General features: G+C 37.4%; 1 protein-coding gene across 16 annotated transcripts in view; it reads left to right on the top strand.

Moving 5' to 3' along the window:
• MYCBP2 (MYC binding protein 2) overlaps window positions 1–20,072 on the top strand; it is a 269,957-nt gene that overhangs the window by 103,995 nt on the left and 145,890 nt on the right. For all 16 annotated transcript variants that reach the window (XM_082365884.1, XM_082365890.1, XM_082365877.1 and 13 more), the window contains 6 exons: window positions 5,768–5,885; window positions 11,446–11,650; window positions 12,303–12,456; window positions 16,343–16,515; window positions 17,409–17,534; window positions 17,622–17,749. In XM_082365884.1, the coding sequence (XP_082222010.1) occupies window positions 5,768–5,885; window positions 11,446–11,650; window positions 12,303–12,456; window positions 16,343–16,515; window positions 17,409–17,534; window positions 17,622–17,749 (904 nt within the window). The remainder of the gene's footprint in view (window positions 1–5,767; window positions 5,886–11,445; window positions 11,651–12,302; window positions 12,457–16,342; window positions 16,516–17,408; window positions 17,535–17,621; window positions 17,750–20,072) is intronic.

The following is a 20,072-nucleotide window of genomic DNA, read 5'->3' as shown; positions in this document are numbered from 1 at the left end:
GTAGAATTACTTGGGGAACTTCAAAAATGCCATGCCTGGACCCTAAATCTAGACTTTTTACGAGGTGTGTGTTGGGAGATGGGCGTTGGGCATGGGAGATGGACGCAGCAAGGGTTGGATAGGATGCCAGCATCAGTTCTTTCCTAAAAGCTCTCCACAGTCTACTGTGCATCCGGGATTAAGAAACGCCATCCATCCCTAAAAGGCAGGGTCAGGTCCATTTGCAGTGCACAGAAAATGAGGATGAAAGGAATGTCCTTAGTTACTTCGATGACCGTTGTTACTGATGAAAAGAGATGATTTGAGATACCATCGAGTTGAACTTCTTACCAAAAACACAAGTGCAACATACGTTTGACACTTGTTAAGACGTTTATAAAACTATCACAATCTTAAGGACAAATATTGTGCTTGGAAAGAGAGCAAAAGGTCTTTGACAGATTACTGTATCAAATGTCACCAGGTATGGCATTTGTATATCGGACATTGGAAATTTCAGAATATCAGTGGCTTTGCAGGGTTGAGCAATTACTGTCACAGGTATTAGAGGGCAGCAGGTACTTTGCGTCGCAATTGAACAACATCACTCCTATGCAGAGACTGAGACAGGGCTTGTAATATGCATGGAGAAGAATTTGGAAACTTTTTGTTCTGTTTCTCACGGAAGACTCATGACACAGAAAAGAATTTATTATTATCGTCATCATCATCATTATTGCTGTTGTTATTTAGCTGGAGATTATTTTGTGAGTCATGACATAACCTGGGAAAGGTGCATTACAGTTAGACATGACGGAACGTCAGTCATGTGTGTCGCAAGGGGGGCACTTTCTCACAAATCAGACTCTGTACTTGTATATCATTCCACAGAAGAGATTTAGCAAATGTATGTGTTTCCTGGTCTTGACTGAGTGGGAGGGAAATAGTGGAAATCATATCTATAATCAAATCACAGCCCTAAGGTGCCTGCACAGTGTGAAGAATGAACAGCATAAGCACAAGTCCTGCCACCCCACGTTGAGGTGTAACGGCTGTAGAACGGGAAGGATCTCAAGCCAGCTCTTAAAATGAAGAGGCTACCTAAAAACATTGCCTCCTGGTCCTGATTATCAAACAGGGAGCACCGTACCTTGACTTGCTCAGGTGACAGTATCATGGCAATATGCTAAGTATTTTTAATAGTTTCGAATATATCTTCATGAAGTAAGATAGCTTTTAATGTTGAAAATTAAATAATTAGGGTTTTTTAAGGAGATTAAACTCTGGTGGGATTTCCTTCAACTGCCCAAAGTTGTTCTTTTCCAACATGTGAATTTTCACTGCTGGTTCCATCGATTGAGTTGTAACTGGAAGGCTGATTCCATGAGGGTGGGGAGCACCAGACTGGGTGACGCAGTGAAATAACGCCTACGCGCTGTGCCTGGTGGATTAAACGAAAACCAGCCAGAACCGTCTGTGCTGGAAACACTCCAGTGACCCTGTTTGTCTGGATTTATCTGGCACTTGGAAGGCAGGAGTCAGGAACTGTTACGAATTCCAAAAGGAATTGACCGTGTATATGGAGGAACAATCCCTGGAGGAACAAAGCCTCAATAGCATACATATTAACTAAGTACCACGAAGCAAAACATTTATAGATATTTAGTTGAAATAAAGTTGGAAGGTATTTTTTTTTAAGTTTCTAGTAATCAAGCACTTGTAACTGAAATTTATTGTATAGCACACATTAATAGTGTGTGATTAATGTAAGATAAATATTGTAGTGTGCATGTGCTAAGGGTAGAAACGTGTTATTGGTATTCTCTTTATTTAATGTGTTGTCTTGCCAGGATGACTGAGTCTGATTATATCACTTGGTGCCCATGTGACCTTGACCAAATTACTTAACTTTCCTGTGTCTCAGTTTCTTCCTTTTGAACGGGAATAAGTATCTTTCTGTCAGAAGGTTGTTGTTCAGTGAGATGATAACGTGTTGTTTTCCTAGCACAGGGCCTAGCCTGTAGTAAATGCTCAATAAATATTGGCTGTTACTGTTGCTGGTTTTAAAAGTGAAGTCAAAAAGCTTCTGAGGGCTGTAATACATTCACTCATGACATGAGTCTACCAACCCGCTTTTTCATTTATTTTCTTCAGTATGCTCCTAAATCTCTGAATTCCAAATTCTTTTACGCTTTTCCGTAAACTTAAACCTGGATATTGGGAAAGGGACTACAGCGTTTAGATGCTTTTATTCCCCTTTTTTCAGTAGAATTTGGATAATTCTTATAATGTTTCTGAGTTTCATCTTTTTCTTGCTATATCCTCCTTCTGCATTAATATGCTACACAGTCATGGTGTCTGTAACCATTTAGACAAGGTTCATATCTTTGATTCATCTCTTACCAGCTATGTGACCATAATTTACTGAGCCTTAGTTTAAATATCCCATAGCATTGTTAAAGAATTAATACAGTGTCTGTAAAATGCCTGGCATGCATACACATACACATATAATTTTTCTTTTCTGTTCTTCCTGTGTTTACCAAATAATTTAATAAATGGGCTCTAGTATCATGAAAAGAGTTTATTAGAAGAATTGCCACTAACTCTGGGAAAATCCTTTTTAAAGGGCTTCAGATCTACCCATAGAGTTATTTTGATAACCAGTGATACATTTTATATGAAAATGCTTTGTAAACTGCAGGCAAGTAAACAGTCTTAGGTACTTTCCCTTTAATCCTTTGTTTGAATCGAACTGGACATTTCTGTGAGGACATTAGTTCGCCATACAGCCCTTTGACCTGGTAATTGTTTATTGCCAAAACTCCCAGTACCTCAGATTTGAGAACCGCTTAACTTTCACTGCTGTTGCTAGCCATATTATTGTATCCTCAAGTAAAAACTACTCTTTTGAGGCAGGGCCATTCTGCTCTCCTCCCCTTTGGTTACTACCTACCTATGTTTTAGTCACTGCCTTTCATTCACTGAAAATTTAGTATCTGGCTCACAATGTTTTCCCAGTCTGAGTCTTGTCACACTCGTGAATGGTCCCATACAATACAGTTACCTTGACACTGTGAGTTAGATATAGTGAACTTTACGTCCACATTCATGGTGGCCATTCCCAGGACCCATTATGGATCTAGCATAGCTCCAACTCTGAATTTTTAAGTTTAAACAACCTATGATCTGATGACAATTTCTTCTTCTGTTACTTAGCATTACTTTACTTGGTCTTTGACTTTATCAGTACTTCATTCTCTACAGCCCTCTACTTTCTTAGTGTCTGTCGCCTGTTTCAGTTTTTTTCCGACCCACCTTAGAGACTGTCATTTATTCTCTTCACCTGTACTCTTACCATTATCCTCAGTTTTCTCACCCTCTTGGGTCTTGATGCTAAGGCATGGCAAAACTTCAAGCATGCATCGGTCTACCTATATTTTCTATGTCTAACTTAGGCTTCTGGAAAAAAATAAATCACCATACTTATACAGATTGTTAAGATTTGTAGATTGGACCAATCCTTCTACAATAGGCAGTGATCCTCCTGGTTTGTAGTTTTGAACTATTTGATTTAAGACCTTTTGAGAATGTGATGAATGACATAGGCTGTCTCTTCAGAAAAACAGACATAAGAATATACACTTAAAAGTTGGCTTCCAGATTTAGAAGATTCACAGATCTCCTGAATCTCACCTTCAGACTTCCTAGAAGTCATTTGGATCTGGGTTAAAAACTTCTGGTCTAGGTTTTTATTTTTTCCATTCACCACTGTACCCTTTCCGTAATCTTTAAATTCTCTCCTCACCCATTTCCTTCTTCCTCTCAGCACTTGACCTCTGTTCACATCACAGCAAAAATAAAAACATAAGATGGGAAATTCTTCAGTCCAGCAACTCTGCCAACCTGCCTGCGTCCCTACTACTTCTTTCGTCCTTCTTCATGTTACACTGAAAGTGGGGCCTGTTCTTGTCCGTGCTGTGAAGCCTCTCTGCCTTTTCCATAGGGATCTGGTTCTGTTTCTTGTCTCCCCTCTGAACCATATGTCCTTATCTTTACTCACTCTTTTAAACTTCTGCAGATTCTTAAAAAGGACGGAGCTTCCCCTTCAGCTCCATTTTCCCTCTAGCTGCTGGTTCTCCTTTTTCCCTTTTGTGCTGAGGTTTTTGAAGGGGTTTTGCATTAGTCTCTGACCCCACTGTTAACTCTTCCTTTGCTACATAGTGTTGTGCCTACTCCACAAAAGAGACTTCCTTCTTGCAAAATCAGGCGGTCATTTGCATCTGTCTCTAGAGCATTCAGCATGTACATTATTTTCCTATTCTTGAAATGACTGTCTACGTACCACATTTTCCCAGAGTTCATTCTTTGTTATGGCCTAGATTTTATGAGCTCTTCTTCCTCTGTTCATACCTAAATGTTAGAGAGACTTACAATGAAAACTATCTTTTCTCTCTTTGTTTTCCTAGCTCTCATTCATTCTCATAGCTTAAGTGAATGTTACCACCATCTACCTTGTTACTTAAGCAGAAAACCTTCATTTTCCCATGTCAATCGTTGCCAGAGTCTAGTCAGTTCTATTCCTTACAGAGCTGTCAAATCCATTCATTCCTTTCAGTCCACACTGTTCCTATTTCAGGCCTTCACCATAACTCACCCAGATTATTGTGACATTTTCTTAACTAGGTTTCCAGCTGCTAGTGTTGCCTCTTCCCAGTTCATTTTTCATTGCAGCCTGAATAATCATTAAAAAATATGTGTAATTTAAAAAAATTTAAAGTATTATAATTACATTGTCTCAAAAGCAGAGCTCTCCTATTATGTGTGGACTATTTCTATAGTGTGATTATTCTCATTATAGATGATGATTACTGAAAGTGGTAAATAAAGTGATATAAGGATGGTTACAAGGATAGATAAGATGAATACAGGGATGCCATTTATCATAATAGTTACCATTTATTAATTGTTAACTGTGTAACAGACACTGATCCAAGCCCTTGACGTATGTGAGCTTCTTTATTGTTCATAGGAACCCTATGGGGTAAATACTGTTTAGTATTATCTCCACGTAATAGAAGAGAAAACTGAAATACAAAAAGGATGAGTAACTTGTTCAAAGTCATAGTACGTTGCTACCACGTGGTGGAGCCAGGATTCACACCCAGGCAGTCTATATCTAGAGCCTGAGCTTGTAGCCACTGCTGCGGTGCCTCTCATGTTACTGTATTCTAATTCATTAACTACTGTATATGTTAAAATTTAAAATTACAGTTCAGTGAAAAAACGGTAGAAAAGAAGACATAAAAATAATTGACAGTTCAGTGGAAAAAAGTAGAAAAGAAGACATAAATTTAATTGTTCTGTATGGTTCTTGGATTGAGTTCCTGTTAAATCAGCACATGATTTTTATTTCATCCGACAAATATTTATAGAGCTCTCTAACTTGCCATTCACTATATAAGGTAACATTTTTTTTCTTTTAAAACAAAGGTAGCACCAGTCTTTCAGAAAAAATAAAAATTATGTGTCCATAGTTAAGGTAGTAAACTCAAGAAATCTTTTTAATAATCTCCTTAAAGTCAGTGATTATGTCTTTTTCATCTTTGTGTACCTAACACATAGGATGGAGACAGGCATATAGTACCTAAATAAGTGTTTGCTGAATATTCTTATTAGTGCCTTTTATCTCTTCTATTTTTTATTGCATTGTTTATTGTTTTTTATTTCAGTTGGGTCTTGTAAGAAATTGACTTAATTTTTTTTTTTTTTTTTTTTTTTAACCTAGGGGATGTCCCACTCTTGTTCAAGCATTGCCAGGCCCTAGCACACAAGTTACTGCAGGCAGCAACCACACGGCAGTACTTTTAATGGATGGACAGGTCTTCACATTTGGAAGTTTTTCTGTAAGAAATTTTTTAAGCATTAATAATATTGCATTGTACCGTTGCCTTGCGATTTGTCTACGTTAGCTATTTTTTCTGGTTTCAGTGAAATTCTTGTATTATAATTATTGCATATGCATATTTCCTGTCTCCACATCCAACATACACAAAACCTAACAGACTTTACTTTGAAATGATTTTCTTCTCTAGTGTAGCATTAGAATTTATTAAATTTAACAGCTGTGTTAGAATATTGGGCATGTTTATTCCAGGTCAGAATCTGTTAAGCATTCAGTAGAGCTAATTCTGTCACTGAAAACTGATTTCCCAACTAGTTTGTAAAGAATCATTTTTCTTAACATGTAGAATTATTTTTATTTTAGAACTTTTTGAAGGCCTGCTTTTCTTGTTAGATTTGTTTAGAATTATAGTTTACTTTTTCCTCTCCCTCTCTGTGTCTCTCTCTGTCTGTTTGCCTGTCTGTTTTGCTCTTTCTCTTTTTTGCCAAAGCTTGAAAAGAGTGAAGATGCTCTGAGAATTTTGTATAGTTTGGGCATAGTAGAGCTGAAGGAAAAGCTTAATAAGACTGTGCTAATAAACCTGTACCATCTGTGATGTGGGTAAATATTCAGAACCCTATAACCTAAGTCTCTGGGATGTAATTTGCAACTCTTGATTTTTTAAAAAATGTAAATGTGAACTTAAAAAAATCTCTTATTTGGAAATAATTTTAAGCTTACAGAAAGGTTCCCAAAAATAAGAATAGTACATAGAGTGCCCATATATTCTTGAATCAGATTCACCTGTTGGTAACATTTTGATCTGTTTGCTTTATCATTTGTACATTCATGCTCTCATTCTCTCACGTACTCTGTATGCATGTGTGTATAAAACTTTTTTTTTTCTTGTCCTTTAAGAATAACTTGCATACATTATGATCCTTTACTCCTTAAATAGTTTGTGTTTTGTCAGTTGATCCGCTAATTCTTTTCTGGCATTTTTCCCCTCCAGTCTAGGATCAGGCATTGTATTTATTTCTCATGTCTCTTTAGTCTCCTTTAATCTGTAGCATTTTAGCACCTTTTCTTTGTTTATTATGACATTGACATTTTTGAAGAATATGGTACTTCCTTTTTTTAACAAAAGTTTCCTCATTTTTGTTTCTCTAATATTTCCTCATGTTTAGATTCAGGTTGTGCATTCCAGACTAAAATACCATGTAAGTGATATTGTGTCCTTCTCAGGGCATCACATTTGGAGGCACAAAATGCCCACCTGCCCTTTATTGGTGATGTAAATTTCGATCACCTGTAAAATTTTGTTTGATTTCACTACTGCAGAGTTAGAATTTTTTCACTTGAAACTAATAAGCAGTCTTTGGGTTGACACTGTTAATTTTTAAGATACCTGCTTCTCATCAAAATTTCTCTCTAGATTTCGCATCTGTTGATTGTTCTTGCCTGAGCCAGTCTTTACTATAATGGCTGCAGAAATGATGATTTTTCCAACACCAGCACCTCCTCACATTCACCTGTCAGCCCTTTGCGTTTTACTCTAAGCAAGAGCCCATTTAATATTTGTTTGCCTGTCTACTTATTATTGGTGTAGACACATTTCTCTTTTTTCGTCATTACTGTATTTAATTATTTGGGTGCTTATATTGTCTCAGATTTCGCCAGTGGGAGTCCCTTCACGCTGACTTCTGTGTTCTGGTGACATGCCTCTTCGTTTTTTTGAGTACTTCCTTACTTTCTGGCATAACGAGTTGTTCCAGGCTTATCTGTATGAGTCCTAGAATCAGCTATTTCTCTAAAAAACCTAGGTTGTGTTTAGTGGGGAATAGTACTAGACACCAGCTGAGCACTAGGTGTATTCATTGCATCCCCAGTACACATCTGTGTGCATGTATACATACATACGTGTATTTTAGAAATAATAAGTCCGCACTGATACCTCTTAATTCCAGCCCATTCCCATAGGGTGCTTTCTTACCTTGTCTCATTCCATGTTTATGTCCCTTCTTCCACAGTAAGAATCCTGGCTCCCAACAATATCAATACATTTATTTCTCATTCACTCAGTCCTAAACTATGTCTAAAATAGTTTTATATTTGCTTTGCCCACGCTACTATAAAAACAAACTCCCTAAAAAGAGTTCAGGATTTGTTTATCACTCTTGCTTCTGCCCCCCTCTCTCCCCCTCTCGCCCCCTCTGGCCTGTGTCCTACCCCAAGACCGAAGGTATAGAGTCAAATACTGTGTTCATAAGTTATGGATTCTTTCTTCCCACCCCCTTTCAGTGGGATTATGTTATTCCTTTGGAATAGAGTTGGGTTCATTTGTTTTAGTTTTCTTTTTCTTTAAACTTTATTTAATATGGATAAAAATAGGTAGAACTAGCAGATTCTTTGTAAAAAGTGGCAACAGCCAAGGATGACCTTCCTTCCCTTGTTCCTGAAAACAGGCCCTTTTACCAGGTGCACTTTGTCTCACCCTGTCCTGGGACAGGGGTTCATCTCCGTAAAGTGAGTAAGATCTGATCTCGGGTGGGGGAGAAAGAGGGATGACCTTTCAGCCTGGAGATAACTTTGGCCTTGAACAATGAATGAGGCTCCAGAGGAATGCCAAAGGTAGGGCAGAAAAGGGATGGATTAAAAGAATGTCACTGAGTGGGGTTCCTCTTCTCCCTCTTGTAACAGTCTTCCTGGCCCTTTGTAGGAAGACATTGGTTTAACTGCTGACCCCTACCATGTCCTGCTGACTTGGAGCTCTCAGACTTCCAAGGAGAGTGGTTTGTGGTCCAGTGCGCTGTTTCAGTTTGCTTTTAAGTTTAAGGGTCCCTCCTCCCACATCCTCAGATGGAGTTTTATTTTTTGAATGTGTAGAACCTTAATATGTTTCCAAAAGTTAAGTTACACAAAAATGGTATACTCACCCAAGTGTCATTCCCTCCCCCATCTCTGGCATCCCTACTTCCCACCCCTTCACTCTGTGCTTGTAGGTTATGAAGTTCATTGTTTTCCAGTTTCTCCTTACTGTGTTTATTCTTTTAAAGATTAATATATAAATAACCACACACACCGTCTATCTATATCTGCATTGATATAGGTGTAAATATGGTATGTATATATTTACATATATGTAATTATTTCCCCATCTTTATTTTTCAAAATGTAGCATTTTATATATGCTCTTCTGTACTTTGTCTTTACACTTTACTGTATCTCCTAGAAATCATTCCTTATCAGTTCATAGAGATCTTCCCAATTCATATTTTACATCTGCATAGTACAATTGTGTATATATCTTGTAGTTTATTAAATCAATTTCTTATGCTTGGAATAAGAAGTATTTTCTAATATTTTGCAACAATAACAATGAATATTGTTAGAGGTGTACCTCTGAGGTAAATTTTTCGAAGTAAGATTGCTGGGTCGAAGACTAATGCCTGTGTAGTTTCGTGAGATAGTAACAATTCCCCTCTAATTTGCATTCTCACCAACAGTGCACGAGAGTGCCTGTTTCTCCACAGCCTTGCCAGCAGCATGTGTTGTCCCTCATACCTTTTAATTTGTGTCAGCCTGATGGGTGAGCAGTCGTCCTGCATACTTTGAAGCCTTTTTCCTATGGCTGGCACTGTGAACCTTCAAGCCCTTGCCCGTATCTGGCATTTTCACGCTGAGGTTTGGGTTTTCCCTTGAGGGGTGACTTCGCCAGTTCTTCCCTCTGTTCCCTTCTTGAGCCTCCCCTTCTGTGCCCGGCCCCCACCCCCCCTTGGAATTTGGTCGCTCTGGTTTCAGGCACCTTAAAAGTCCTGAGGTCCATTATTTCCTGATACTGCTGAAGGCTTGAGTCATGTGTGGTTTTCTTTGCTCTGTGTGGATTTTTTTTTTTTAATTTATTTATTTTATTTTTGGCTGAGTTGGGTCTTCATTGCTGCGCACAGGTTTTCTCTAGTTGCTGCGAGCGGGGGCTGCTCTTCGTTGCGATGCGCGGGCTTCTCATTGCGGTGGCGTCTCTTTGTTGCGGAGCACGGGCTCTAGGCATGTGGGCTTCAGTAGTTGTGGCACGTGGGCTCAGTAGTTGTGGCGCACGGGCTTAGTTGCTCCACGGCACGTGGGATCTTCCTGGACCAGGGCTCGAACCCGTGTCCCCTGCATTGGCGGGCGGATTCTTAACCACTGTGCCACCAGGGAAGCCTGCTCTGTGTGGATTTTATGTTGTTTTGGAGGGAGTGTGAATGGTAATGTTTAGAATCAGACAATCATCATTGTCCTCTAGCCCCAGAAGCTGTAGCTGTGAACCTCTATGTATTTAAATGTGGCTTATTTATAACCACGTTCTGAATCCCATGGGGCTGCCCAGGCATCTATCATATTTTTAGACTGCTTTTCTTCACATTAGTTGGTTGATAGGGGAATAGATATTTATTTCAGTAGTCAGTGAAAAATATAATTAATTTCTTTTCCTCCAAAAGCATAATATACCCCTCAATATGACGTACACATTTTTATGCTGTTGTTGTTGTTTTGTCAAAACATAAGGATAGACCTTGAAAGAAGCTGAGATAAACATTGAAATTTCTTGGCTGCTTCTCTAATCATGTGCTTGCCACTTTTCCCTCCTCCGTTGGTTCAACCCAGGGATTGAAGCTCTGTTGCTTTTGCAGTCAGTTTGTGGCTGTGTTTGTCTGCAGTGCTCCCAGCTCCCTTACGTTTTGGGTGTTTTGCTGTGATTTCCCGTTCCCATTACTTGCAGTGAACCCTGGCTGCTGTGGTGCAGCACTGTCTGCCTTCCAGGGGGTTGTGGAAGGGGAATGCTAGGAGAGAGAGAGAGCTCCTGAGCCACGGCTGGGTGAATATTTCCCAATCCAACATTAACATTCTTTTATAGCTGCTCGCTTAGTAGTGAGAAACTTCCTATTACTCTTACCTAACCAGGTAGCTAGATACAGCCATACTTTTTAAGTGAGTTCACAGTTACTTACTTAAGACATCATAATGCTTCTGCTCTCTATCTTGAAAAATAAATGAAATAACTTACTAACACATGATCATGTGAAAAATATGTAATTTCCTAATTGTATTCACAGTGGCAGTATTCATTATTTTGGCCTTTTACCCAAATATTTTTAGACTCTGTGAGTTCGAGAGTGACATTTTATTGTACTGTCAACTTAAAATATCAAAGTGATTTTTTAAATGAACAATTTGTATTACCAATTTTTTAACATATTGTGTATTTATTATACTTTTCCTTTAAATGTTGGCGAAGACAATCACAGTATTTCAGGGAGATTTCTTACATGGAGAAATATTTCAACTGTATTATTATTTTTTTAATCATGTACTTTGTGGTTTATTAGGGGGAGAATTCCTAAGAATAATAGAAATTATTTTACTCCTTTGTAAATATTTGGTCCAAATTTCACATGAATTTCATTTATTAAAAAATACAGCTAACAGCTGATGAAGAATAATGTCTCATAGAGCTATTTTTGTCTACTGTTTCCTTAACTTTATAAAATATTATAAATTGTTTATCCAGTAATATTGTTAATACGATTTATTTAATCTTTTAGAAAGGACAACTGGGTAGACCAATTTTGGATGTGCCATATTGGAATGCAAAACCAGCTCCCATGCCTAACATTGGATCAAAATATGGAAGAAAAGCTACCTGGATAGGTGCAAGTGGGGACCAGACTTTCTTACGAATTGATGAAGCACTTATTAATTCTCATGTGCTCGCTACATCAGAAATTTTTGCCAGTAAACACATCATAGGTAATACCCCAAACAAGCAAATGTCCTTCCAAAAAATCCTTGATAGTAGACGGTCATCTTTCCCTATTATGAGATGTAGTCCTGTAGCTTTTTGTTTTCTTCTGTTTGAAGAAGTTTAAAAGAAGCTTCTAAGTGTCTAAGTTTATGTGTATCTATGTGCTGGAAGAATGAAATAATTAGGAAAGTAGAAACCAAAGTACTTATAAGCTAGAGAGTGGTGGAAATATGAGCTAAATTATAGTGGTATAAAACCTGTACAGTGTATTGGGAAGAGGAATTTTTCTATGTTGGTTCTTGTCAAATAAATGATGGAAATTAGTTTTATGGAAGGTTACATAAATCAAACTTTGACATTTCATCGAGACCAAGGTGTCAGTTTATACTTGTGTCCATGATATCATGAATAATTATATAATAGAGTAGTATTGTGTAGAAATTAAGGGCATGTGTTGTAGACTTAGACAGCCTGAGGTTTTAGTCCAAATTCTGCTACTTAAAGGTTTTTAGTTACTTAAATCCCTCCGTCTCAGTGTCTTCTTCTGTAAAATGGAGATAGTAATAATACTTACCTTATAGGAAATGCTTATCTTATAAGTTGGGGGAATATAAAAAGGTAATGCATCTTTAAAATATATAAATACTTTTTCCTAAGGCTTGGTACCTGCTTCTATATCAGAACCTCCTCCATTTAAGTGTCTTCTGATAAATAAAGTGGATGGGAGTTGTAAAACGTTTAATGACTCTGAACAAGAGGATCTGCAAGGATTTGGTGTGTGTCTTGATCCTGTGTATGATGTCATTTGGAGGTAAGCTTCTCTGTTTATAAAATAGAGTAATAAATAAGTTTGGATCAAATTGTACTTTTGTGGAATATAAAAGTCATATATAAGGCAGACTTTTCATAGATGAGAACTCTCCTATTTAACTGTTAACTACACTTCTATCTCAGTGATTCTCGGGGACCTTTACCCTTGCTACCTTTAGTGTAGTGGTTAAAACATGAATTCTGAGCCAGACTGCCTAGGTTTATCCCAGCTGCACACTTTGCTTTCTGTGTCGCTATGGAGAAGTCACTTTGACTCTGTGTGCCTTACTTTTGTCATGTATAAAATAGGTATAATAATGGTACCTTATAGGCTGTTATGAGAACTTAGGGTAGAGGCACATAGTAGGTGCTGTAGAAGGCTTTGCTACTCTCATTATAATAAAAAATTTTACTCTCAAGAGTTCTCTTATTAATTATTTTTAGTCTGTCAGCATTCTTGTCTGTATTGTATAGAATTCACTCTATTTCCTGGTCCCGTAAATATCTAATCATTACCAGCTATGTAGAAGAAATTATGCCAAAGGCAATACAGAATAAATATGATCAATGAGCTTGCCCTTTAGGAATGTATGTAACAAAATCCCCATATTAGTAGAGAAATATACAGGGTTATCAAACTCTGGAAATTTTAAAAATGTAGAGATGGATACAGGTACACAGGCGATTCAAGAAATTATATTGTACTTGTTTAAAATTTATTATGGTGCTTTATATACATAATGAGTAAAGGAAAGAGTTATCCTCAGATATGTAGCTTTGAACGCTAATAGGGGGTGTACACTGCCTTTACCAGAGTGGCTCATCACAGGACTTAACCTTTTTTTCCCCCTTGCATTGTTTATTTGGCCAGCCTTAGTAGGAATCCAGGTAAGTTGAAAGGTTGAAGTGGCATGAGTGAGGAGAGGGAAGACTTTCTCTGTCTTCTTTTTTCTGCCCATTCCTGCTTTCACTTCCACCAGCCATCCAAGTCTTAAAAGGCCATGTTTTCTATCAGTCCTGAGGCCTGATTCCTAGTGAAGGAATTATAGTGCTTCCCAGGTTGCTGACAAGCGTGCTATCTCATTTGGGCATTTTGTGGGAAGACTTGGAGGCCAGAATTGAGTTGAGTAGTGCTTTTAGATCTCCCTAGCAGCAATATACAGGGTAGATTAGATAACAAGAGACTAGAGGTGAGTAGTCTTATAGTGATTCTTATGAAGACATCAGATACTGAGAACCAGAATTAGAGTGGTCACAGTGGAACGGAGGGGATAGAGAAGCAAATGATGTAAAGATAGAATTGTCCTCAATTATTTACTGATTGGAAGTCAATGTACAAGAGACTTAGTTACCAAAGAGCAAGCTCTGGTTTGGACCTCGGTTTAAATTGATGTTTGATTTTCTATGATCCTTTTATGTTTTATTTTTAAATGAAGTAAATTTGCATTAACAAAATAAAGTAAAAACTGACAGTATGGAATTTGTTTCTGGATACATTTACTAAATTAGAAATGCATTCTCTAAATTAGAGATAACAGTAGAAGTAGATTCTAACAGTATAACTAGAATCATTTCCCTGGGGTCTTAACAGAACTCCAAAGTGCGGTATCCGATTACTTGAACCTTGCCTTTTTCACATGTGGTAGCAGTGGGGACAGATGATCTCAAATGCTTGCCAGGTCCTTGATCATTTACCCTTTATTCTAAAACAGAGATTAAAAGATGAAGGGCAGTCTCCTCCTATGTTTGAGTAAAACAGCTGGAAGGTGGAGAGTTTGTTCAGTTATCCTGACTTCTGGCTGCTTTGTGTCCTTTGTTTTTTTCAGTAGGGTACGTGCATTTTACAGCTATCACACACATTGCAGATTCAGTGTTAGCTTACTTTGACTTTCCTTCTGGCCTGAGTCTGCCTCCTTTTGTATTCTTAACAATAACTTCTCCTGAATAATTAGAAACTTTAACATCTGAAAAGAGCAGATGAATGTTAATAGCAATTTTATTTCCCATTTCAAAATTTACAAAACTAACACATAGATCTGTGTTGTTATTTTTTAAAAAGCAAAGCAAAAATACAAACAGAAAAAAGGATGTGGTCCTTCTCCAAATCTTTTTCTTCTCCCGTACCAAATCCCACTAACCTTCTCTATGGGTCACAAGTATTAGGTTTGGTTTATATTGTTTGGTACCTTTTAAAATGCATGTATTTTGTTTTTTATATAAATAAGAATACAAGTAACACTTAGATTGATAGATTAAATTAAAAAGCAATAAACCAATAATATTAATGCTACTAATTATAGCAGCTATTTTCATAGGATTTATTCTGTGTGAAGTATTATTTTTAAGTGTTTTTTAAAAATAATTTTAAATTTTTTAATTGTGGTAAAAATAACATAACATTTACCATCTTAACCATTTTTAAGTGTACAATTCTGTAGCATTAAATATAGTCACATTGTTGAACAGCATCGCTCCAGAACATTTTCATTTTGTAAAACTTAAACTTATGCAAAGAACAGCTCATTTCTACCTCCCTCTCACTCCTGGCAACCACCGTTCTACTTTCTGTTCCTTTGCATTTGCCTACTTTAGATATATAAGTGAAATCATACATAGTTTGTCATTTTGTGACTAGCTTGTTTCACTTAGCATAACATCTTCAAGGTTCATCCACACTGTAGCCCGTGACATGATGGATTTCTTTTTTTTTTTTTTTTTTAAGCTGAATGGTATTTCATTGTATGTTTCTACCACATTTTCTTTATCCCTTCATCCATCGAAGGATGTTTGGGTTGCTTCCACCTCTTGGCTATTGTGGATAATGCTGCTGTGAGCATGGGTGTGCAAATATCTCTTCAAGATCCTGCTTTCAGTTCTTTTGGATATGTACCCAAAGTGGGATTGCTGGATATAAGTGCTTTTATATTTAGTAAATTTGGATCATCAGGTGCCATTGATTGAGAAGACCAGACTTAAGTAATATACTATTTTGATACAAACATTTGAAAAATCATAAAGAAAAGCAAGAAAAGAATAAACTTTTGAAATTCAAGATAATCATTACCTTTGAAAGGGAAAGGAAAGGAACTGAGTAGGGAGGGAGACACAGAGTACTTAGTAGATAATGGTAATGTTCTTTTTACTAGTGTACATTGTGTCATTATTCTTCATACTTTATTTTGAAAATATTTTCTTACTGTTCTTTTGTGTGTACTCAATAGTTGATAAAAACAACTTTTCCAAAAAGAATTTATAGAATAAAAGAGGTAAAGAAGTGGAGACTGCTCTTTGAGAATTTTGTTATGAAAGAGATAAAAGGAATGAGATAATGGCAGGAGGGCATTGTGGGTTCCTCACGGTTTTTGTGATGCTTTACTGTTTATTAGTAAGATTCAGCATCTGCATACATTCTATTTTTGCTTCCTTCCTAAGAACATCATTCCATGTCCTTTGCCCACTTTCGATACGGGATTGATTATCTCTTACTGGCTTGCGGGAGCTCTTCTACGTTATGGATATTGTAGTTTTGTCTCATATGTTTGTTTCATGTATTTTCTTTTGACTTATCTTTTGTCTTTACACTTTTTTATGGAGTTTTTGCTGTACAAAAGCTTTACATTTGTAAGTACACATTATACTTTTAAGTATACTGTTGCTCTGTTATTCATGAAATGTGATCTATATTACTATTTTGTTCAAATTATTTCAGTTATAGTGACATAATCACTTTATTTATATCTTTAGCTCAGGTATGGAAAGTCATGAGCTACGTTTTGTCCTGTTAAGCTGGCTGTATTATTCTCTTTGTATTGTCAATTATACTCCACAGGTTTTTTTTTAAATGAAACCATATGTTGAGGTGCTGTAATTATTCTCTTTCTTGAAAGGTTTCGACCAAACACTAGAGAGCTGTGGTGTTACAATGCAGTGGTTGCTGATGCCCGACTTCCCTCTGCAGCAGACATGCAGTCCCGATGTAGTATTCTAAGTCCTGAGCTTGCCTTACCGACGGGGTCAAGGGCTCTCACCACCCGGTCTCATGCAGCTTTGCACATTCTAGGTAGGGTTGGTATTTGATGATCAGCTAATTTTCATTAATGTGTGCTGAGGACTTTTTTTAAGAGTACTTAAATTTGTATGTCATTCTGTCATGTTTGTTAAACAATAATACGCTAGGTGCAAAATAAGTTAGATCCTCTAACTTTAAGAGGTTTACCCTACAGAAAACAGTACATCAGACTTACACCAACACCCTGAAAGATTCATATATGCCCAAATATAAAGCAGCCCTGAATATAATTTTCCTAATAGGTGTCTTGTAAAATAATGTTTTTGCTTAACTTGAATATATAAACTTTAGTGATGTAGGTTAAATATTCAAATGTATAATTATAATATTTAACTTTTATACATTATTTAAAATAATTCTATAAAATATGATATGAATTTGATAGTTACCACTGCTGTTTCTTCTTATATAATAGTTTTCCACAGCACATCAACTTCACTTCTAATTAATTAATTTGAGATATAGCACTTTTACAACATCTGGTAGCCATTGTAAACATCCAAAACTAGCACCGATTAAGGTTATCTCAGGCTACTGTGTCTTCCTCAAATAGTACTTTAAGAATCAATCTAAAGTGATTCAGGGAGTTTGATAAAAGGAAGAACCTTGTAAGGACTCAAAGATTAAGCGATTCCAACTTTTCAGAGAGATAGTTTTGTGTGAAACATTGTCATATAGCTTATGTTTAAATATGATAATTACCCAGGCAGAGGATAATTTTTATTGGTTGTAAGTATCTTCCATGAAATGTTAAACCTTGGCATAAATTTGTTGAGCACATTCAGAATTTATTGTTTTAATTTATCCCCTCCAGCGTCTCATATTATAAGTACTCGGGGAAATTTTAATTTCCAGGAGTTGAATTTTTGTTTGTTTGCTTTTAGGTTGTCTTGATACCTTGGCAACTATGCAGGATTTAAAGATGGGTGTTGCGAGTACCGAGGAGGAGACTCAAGCAGTAATGAAGGTTTATTCCAAAGAAGATTATAGTGTAGTAAACAGGTTTGAAAGTATGTATATTTATGTTTAGGAAATATTGTCTTATACGTGAAATATATGGATATTTTAAAACATAAGTTATCATTTGCATCTTTTAGGTCATGGAGGGGGCTGGGGTTACTCTGCTCACTCGGTAGAAGCTATACGTTTTAGTGCTGACACAGACATTTTACTTGGTGGTCTCGGTCTGTTTGGAGGTAGAGGAGAATATACCGCTAAAATTAAGGTAAGCAGTTCATTCGCACTGTTGCCTTTTGTGTTTGAAGATAAGTATTTTGACTTAGTTTATTATTTTATAGAAGGCACCTTTGTATGTGCCTACTTTCTTGTAGCCGTTTTAATGATACGATGCAGGAGCATTTTGATGTAGCTTTAAAAAGTTTTTAGCATTTTTACTGCCAAATACTGTGTAAACAGACATCATCACCACAGGCGTGGGGACCAGGGATGAAGTGAGTAAGGGGATGGATCCCATCTGGTAGAGAGTCAAAAAGCAATCAAAAGTCCTAAGTTTACTGCACTATTCATCTCAGAAAGGGCAACAGTTAGACTAAGCAAAGGATGTGCTCAGTCTTTGAAAATTCACTAATAGCTTGAATTTTCTGTTGTTACATTATCTGATTGTGCTCTTAAAGTGAGAGAGATGACTATACTTTATGCCTTAATTTCAATAGCAGGCTTCTTTAAAACTTCTCAGTTAAATACTACTGTAGTCTCAGTCCTTACCTTCCTTAACCAGTCTACAGAATTTAATCCAGTCGAGCTCTTCTTCGATATAGTTTCTTCACGTGGCTCCCAGGACACCACACTTCATTTTCTTCCCATCTCCCTGGCTGCTCTTCTTAGTCTCGTGCTGGTCACTCATCATCTTCCCGACCTCTAAACGCTGGAGTGCCGGAACTCAGTCTTGGACATCTTTTTAAAGTCTACTCACCCCCTCAGTGATCCAACCTTACGGCTTTAAGTATTTCTTCTCTTATCACTCTCACACTTAATAGACCTCCAAAGATATATATACAGCTGCCTACTCTGCATCTCCATGTGGATAGCTAACAGGTATTTGGGATGTAACATACTCAAAACTAGGCTTCTGACCATCTCTCTAAACCTGCTGTTCTCTTGTCCTTCCGCATCCCAGTTAACTGATTCAGAATAGAGTTAACTTCATTCTTCCAGTTGCTTAGGCCAAAAATCTTGGAGTCATCCTTGCCTTGCCTCTTTCTTTCACAACCCACATCCACTCTCGCAGCAAATATTGTTGGCTGCACTTTGAAAATAAATCCAGGATCTAACCACTTCTAAAAACTGCCCCTGGTGCCAAGTTGGTCCAAACCACAGCTGCTTGGAGCATTACAGTAGCCTCCCAATTTGTATCTGCTTCTGTCCTTGCTCCCTTCAGTCTGTTCTCAACATAGCAGAGTGATTCTCTTAGAATGTACACCAGAGTGTGCCACTCCTCTGTTCAGATTCCTGCAGTGTCTTCTAGTATTAGAATAAAAACCAGAGGCCTTACAAGGGCCTGAAAAACACCATCAGAACTGACTTCCATCACCACTCTGACCTTATGTTATACTAGTTGCTTCACTCTAACCTAGCCATGCTGACCGGCCCTTGTTCCTCAGACATGCCAGGCATAGTCAAACCTCAGGACCTTCACACTTGCTACTTACTCCCTCTGACGGCAGCTCTTCACTCCCATAACCTGCATGGCTCACTTCCTCTTTACCTTAAGATCCTCTCCCTTACCACAGACTTACTTCCGGTAGCCCCCCGCCCCTTTTTTTTGTTTGCATTGTTCACCCCTGTATGCCCAGTTCTTAGAAGCCTGCCTGGCACACAGTATGTGTTCAAAATTATTTGTTGAACATAAACGGGGGAGCCAAGTTAGGGGCAAATCATTAAGGACCTTTATATCATGCTACAAAGAAGGAGAAGAGAAACCATTGAAGACTTTTAGATTAAGGAAGTATTCTAGTCAGATACTCATTTTAAAAAGACTGCTGTGGGTTATTCAAGAAAAGCAAAAACCCTTAACTTTGTGGAATATGGGTTCGAGCAAGGAGAGAATGGAGAGAAGAACTAATTAGTTCATATTGAACTCTTCCAGCTAGTAACACTGCTAACACTGGTTGCACTGACAAGCTTTGGTACCAACAATAGTAGAGATACAGTGCTGGTGGAGAGATTTGGAAAAAAGGATTATCCCAGGTTTTTTAATCTGAGTGAGTAGGTGAATGATAGTGCCATTAATCAGAGCAGGGAAGGCAGGAGGCAGGAGAGATGAGTCACTTTACAACTGGTGAGATTGAGCGGCCCGGGGGAATCCCAGGCGCAGACTAGGATCTGAGGTGGAGACAGATTTTTAAACTTATTAGCATATATAGTTGAAAAATGGAGACGTCTAACAGAGTAATTGTCCAGTAAGTTTTAATGTCCCCGTCTCTTCCTTCTTAGTCTTTTACTCACCTTTCTTGTAGTTCACCTACTATAATCATCAGAAGAAATAAGGGTTTTAAAAATATGTATTGGTCCATTTTTTTAAAAAAAAG

Source organism: Balaenoptera borealis (assembly GCF_965194805.1).
Source record: "Balaenoptera borealis genome assembly, chromosome: 18".
In the NCBI taxonomy this organism is placed as follows: domain Eukaryota; kingdom Metazoa; phylum Chordata; class Mammalia; order Artiodactyla; family Balaenopteridae; genus Balaenoptera; species Balaenoptera borealis.
Note: the sequence above shows the minus strand (reverse complement) of the source record. Positions and strands in the feature narration are given on the sequence as shown.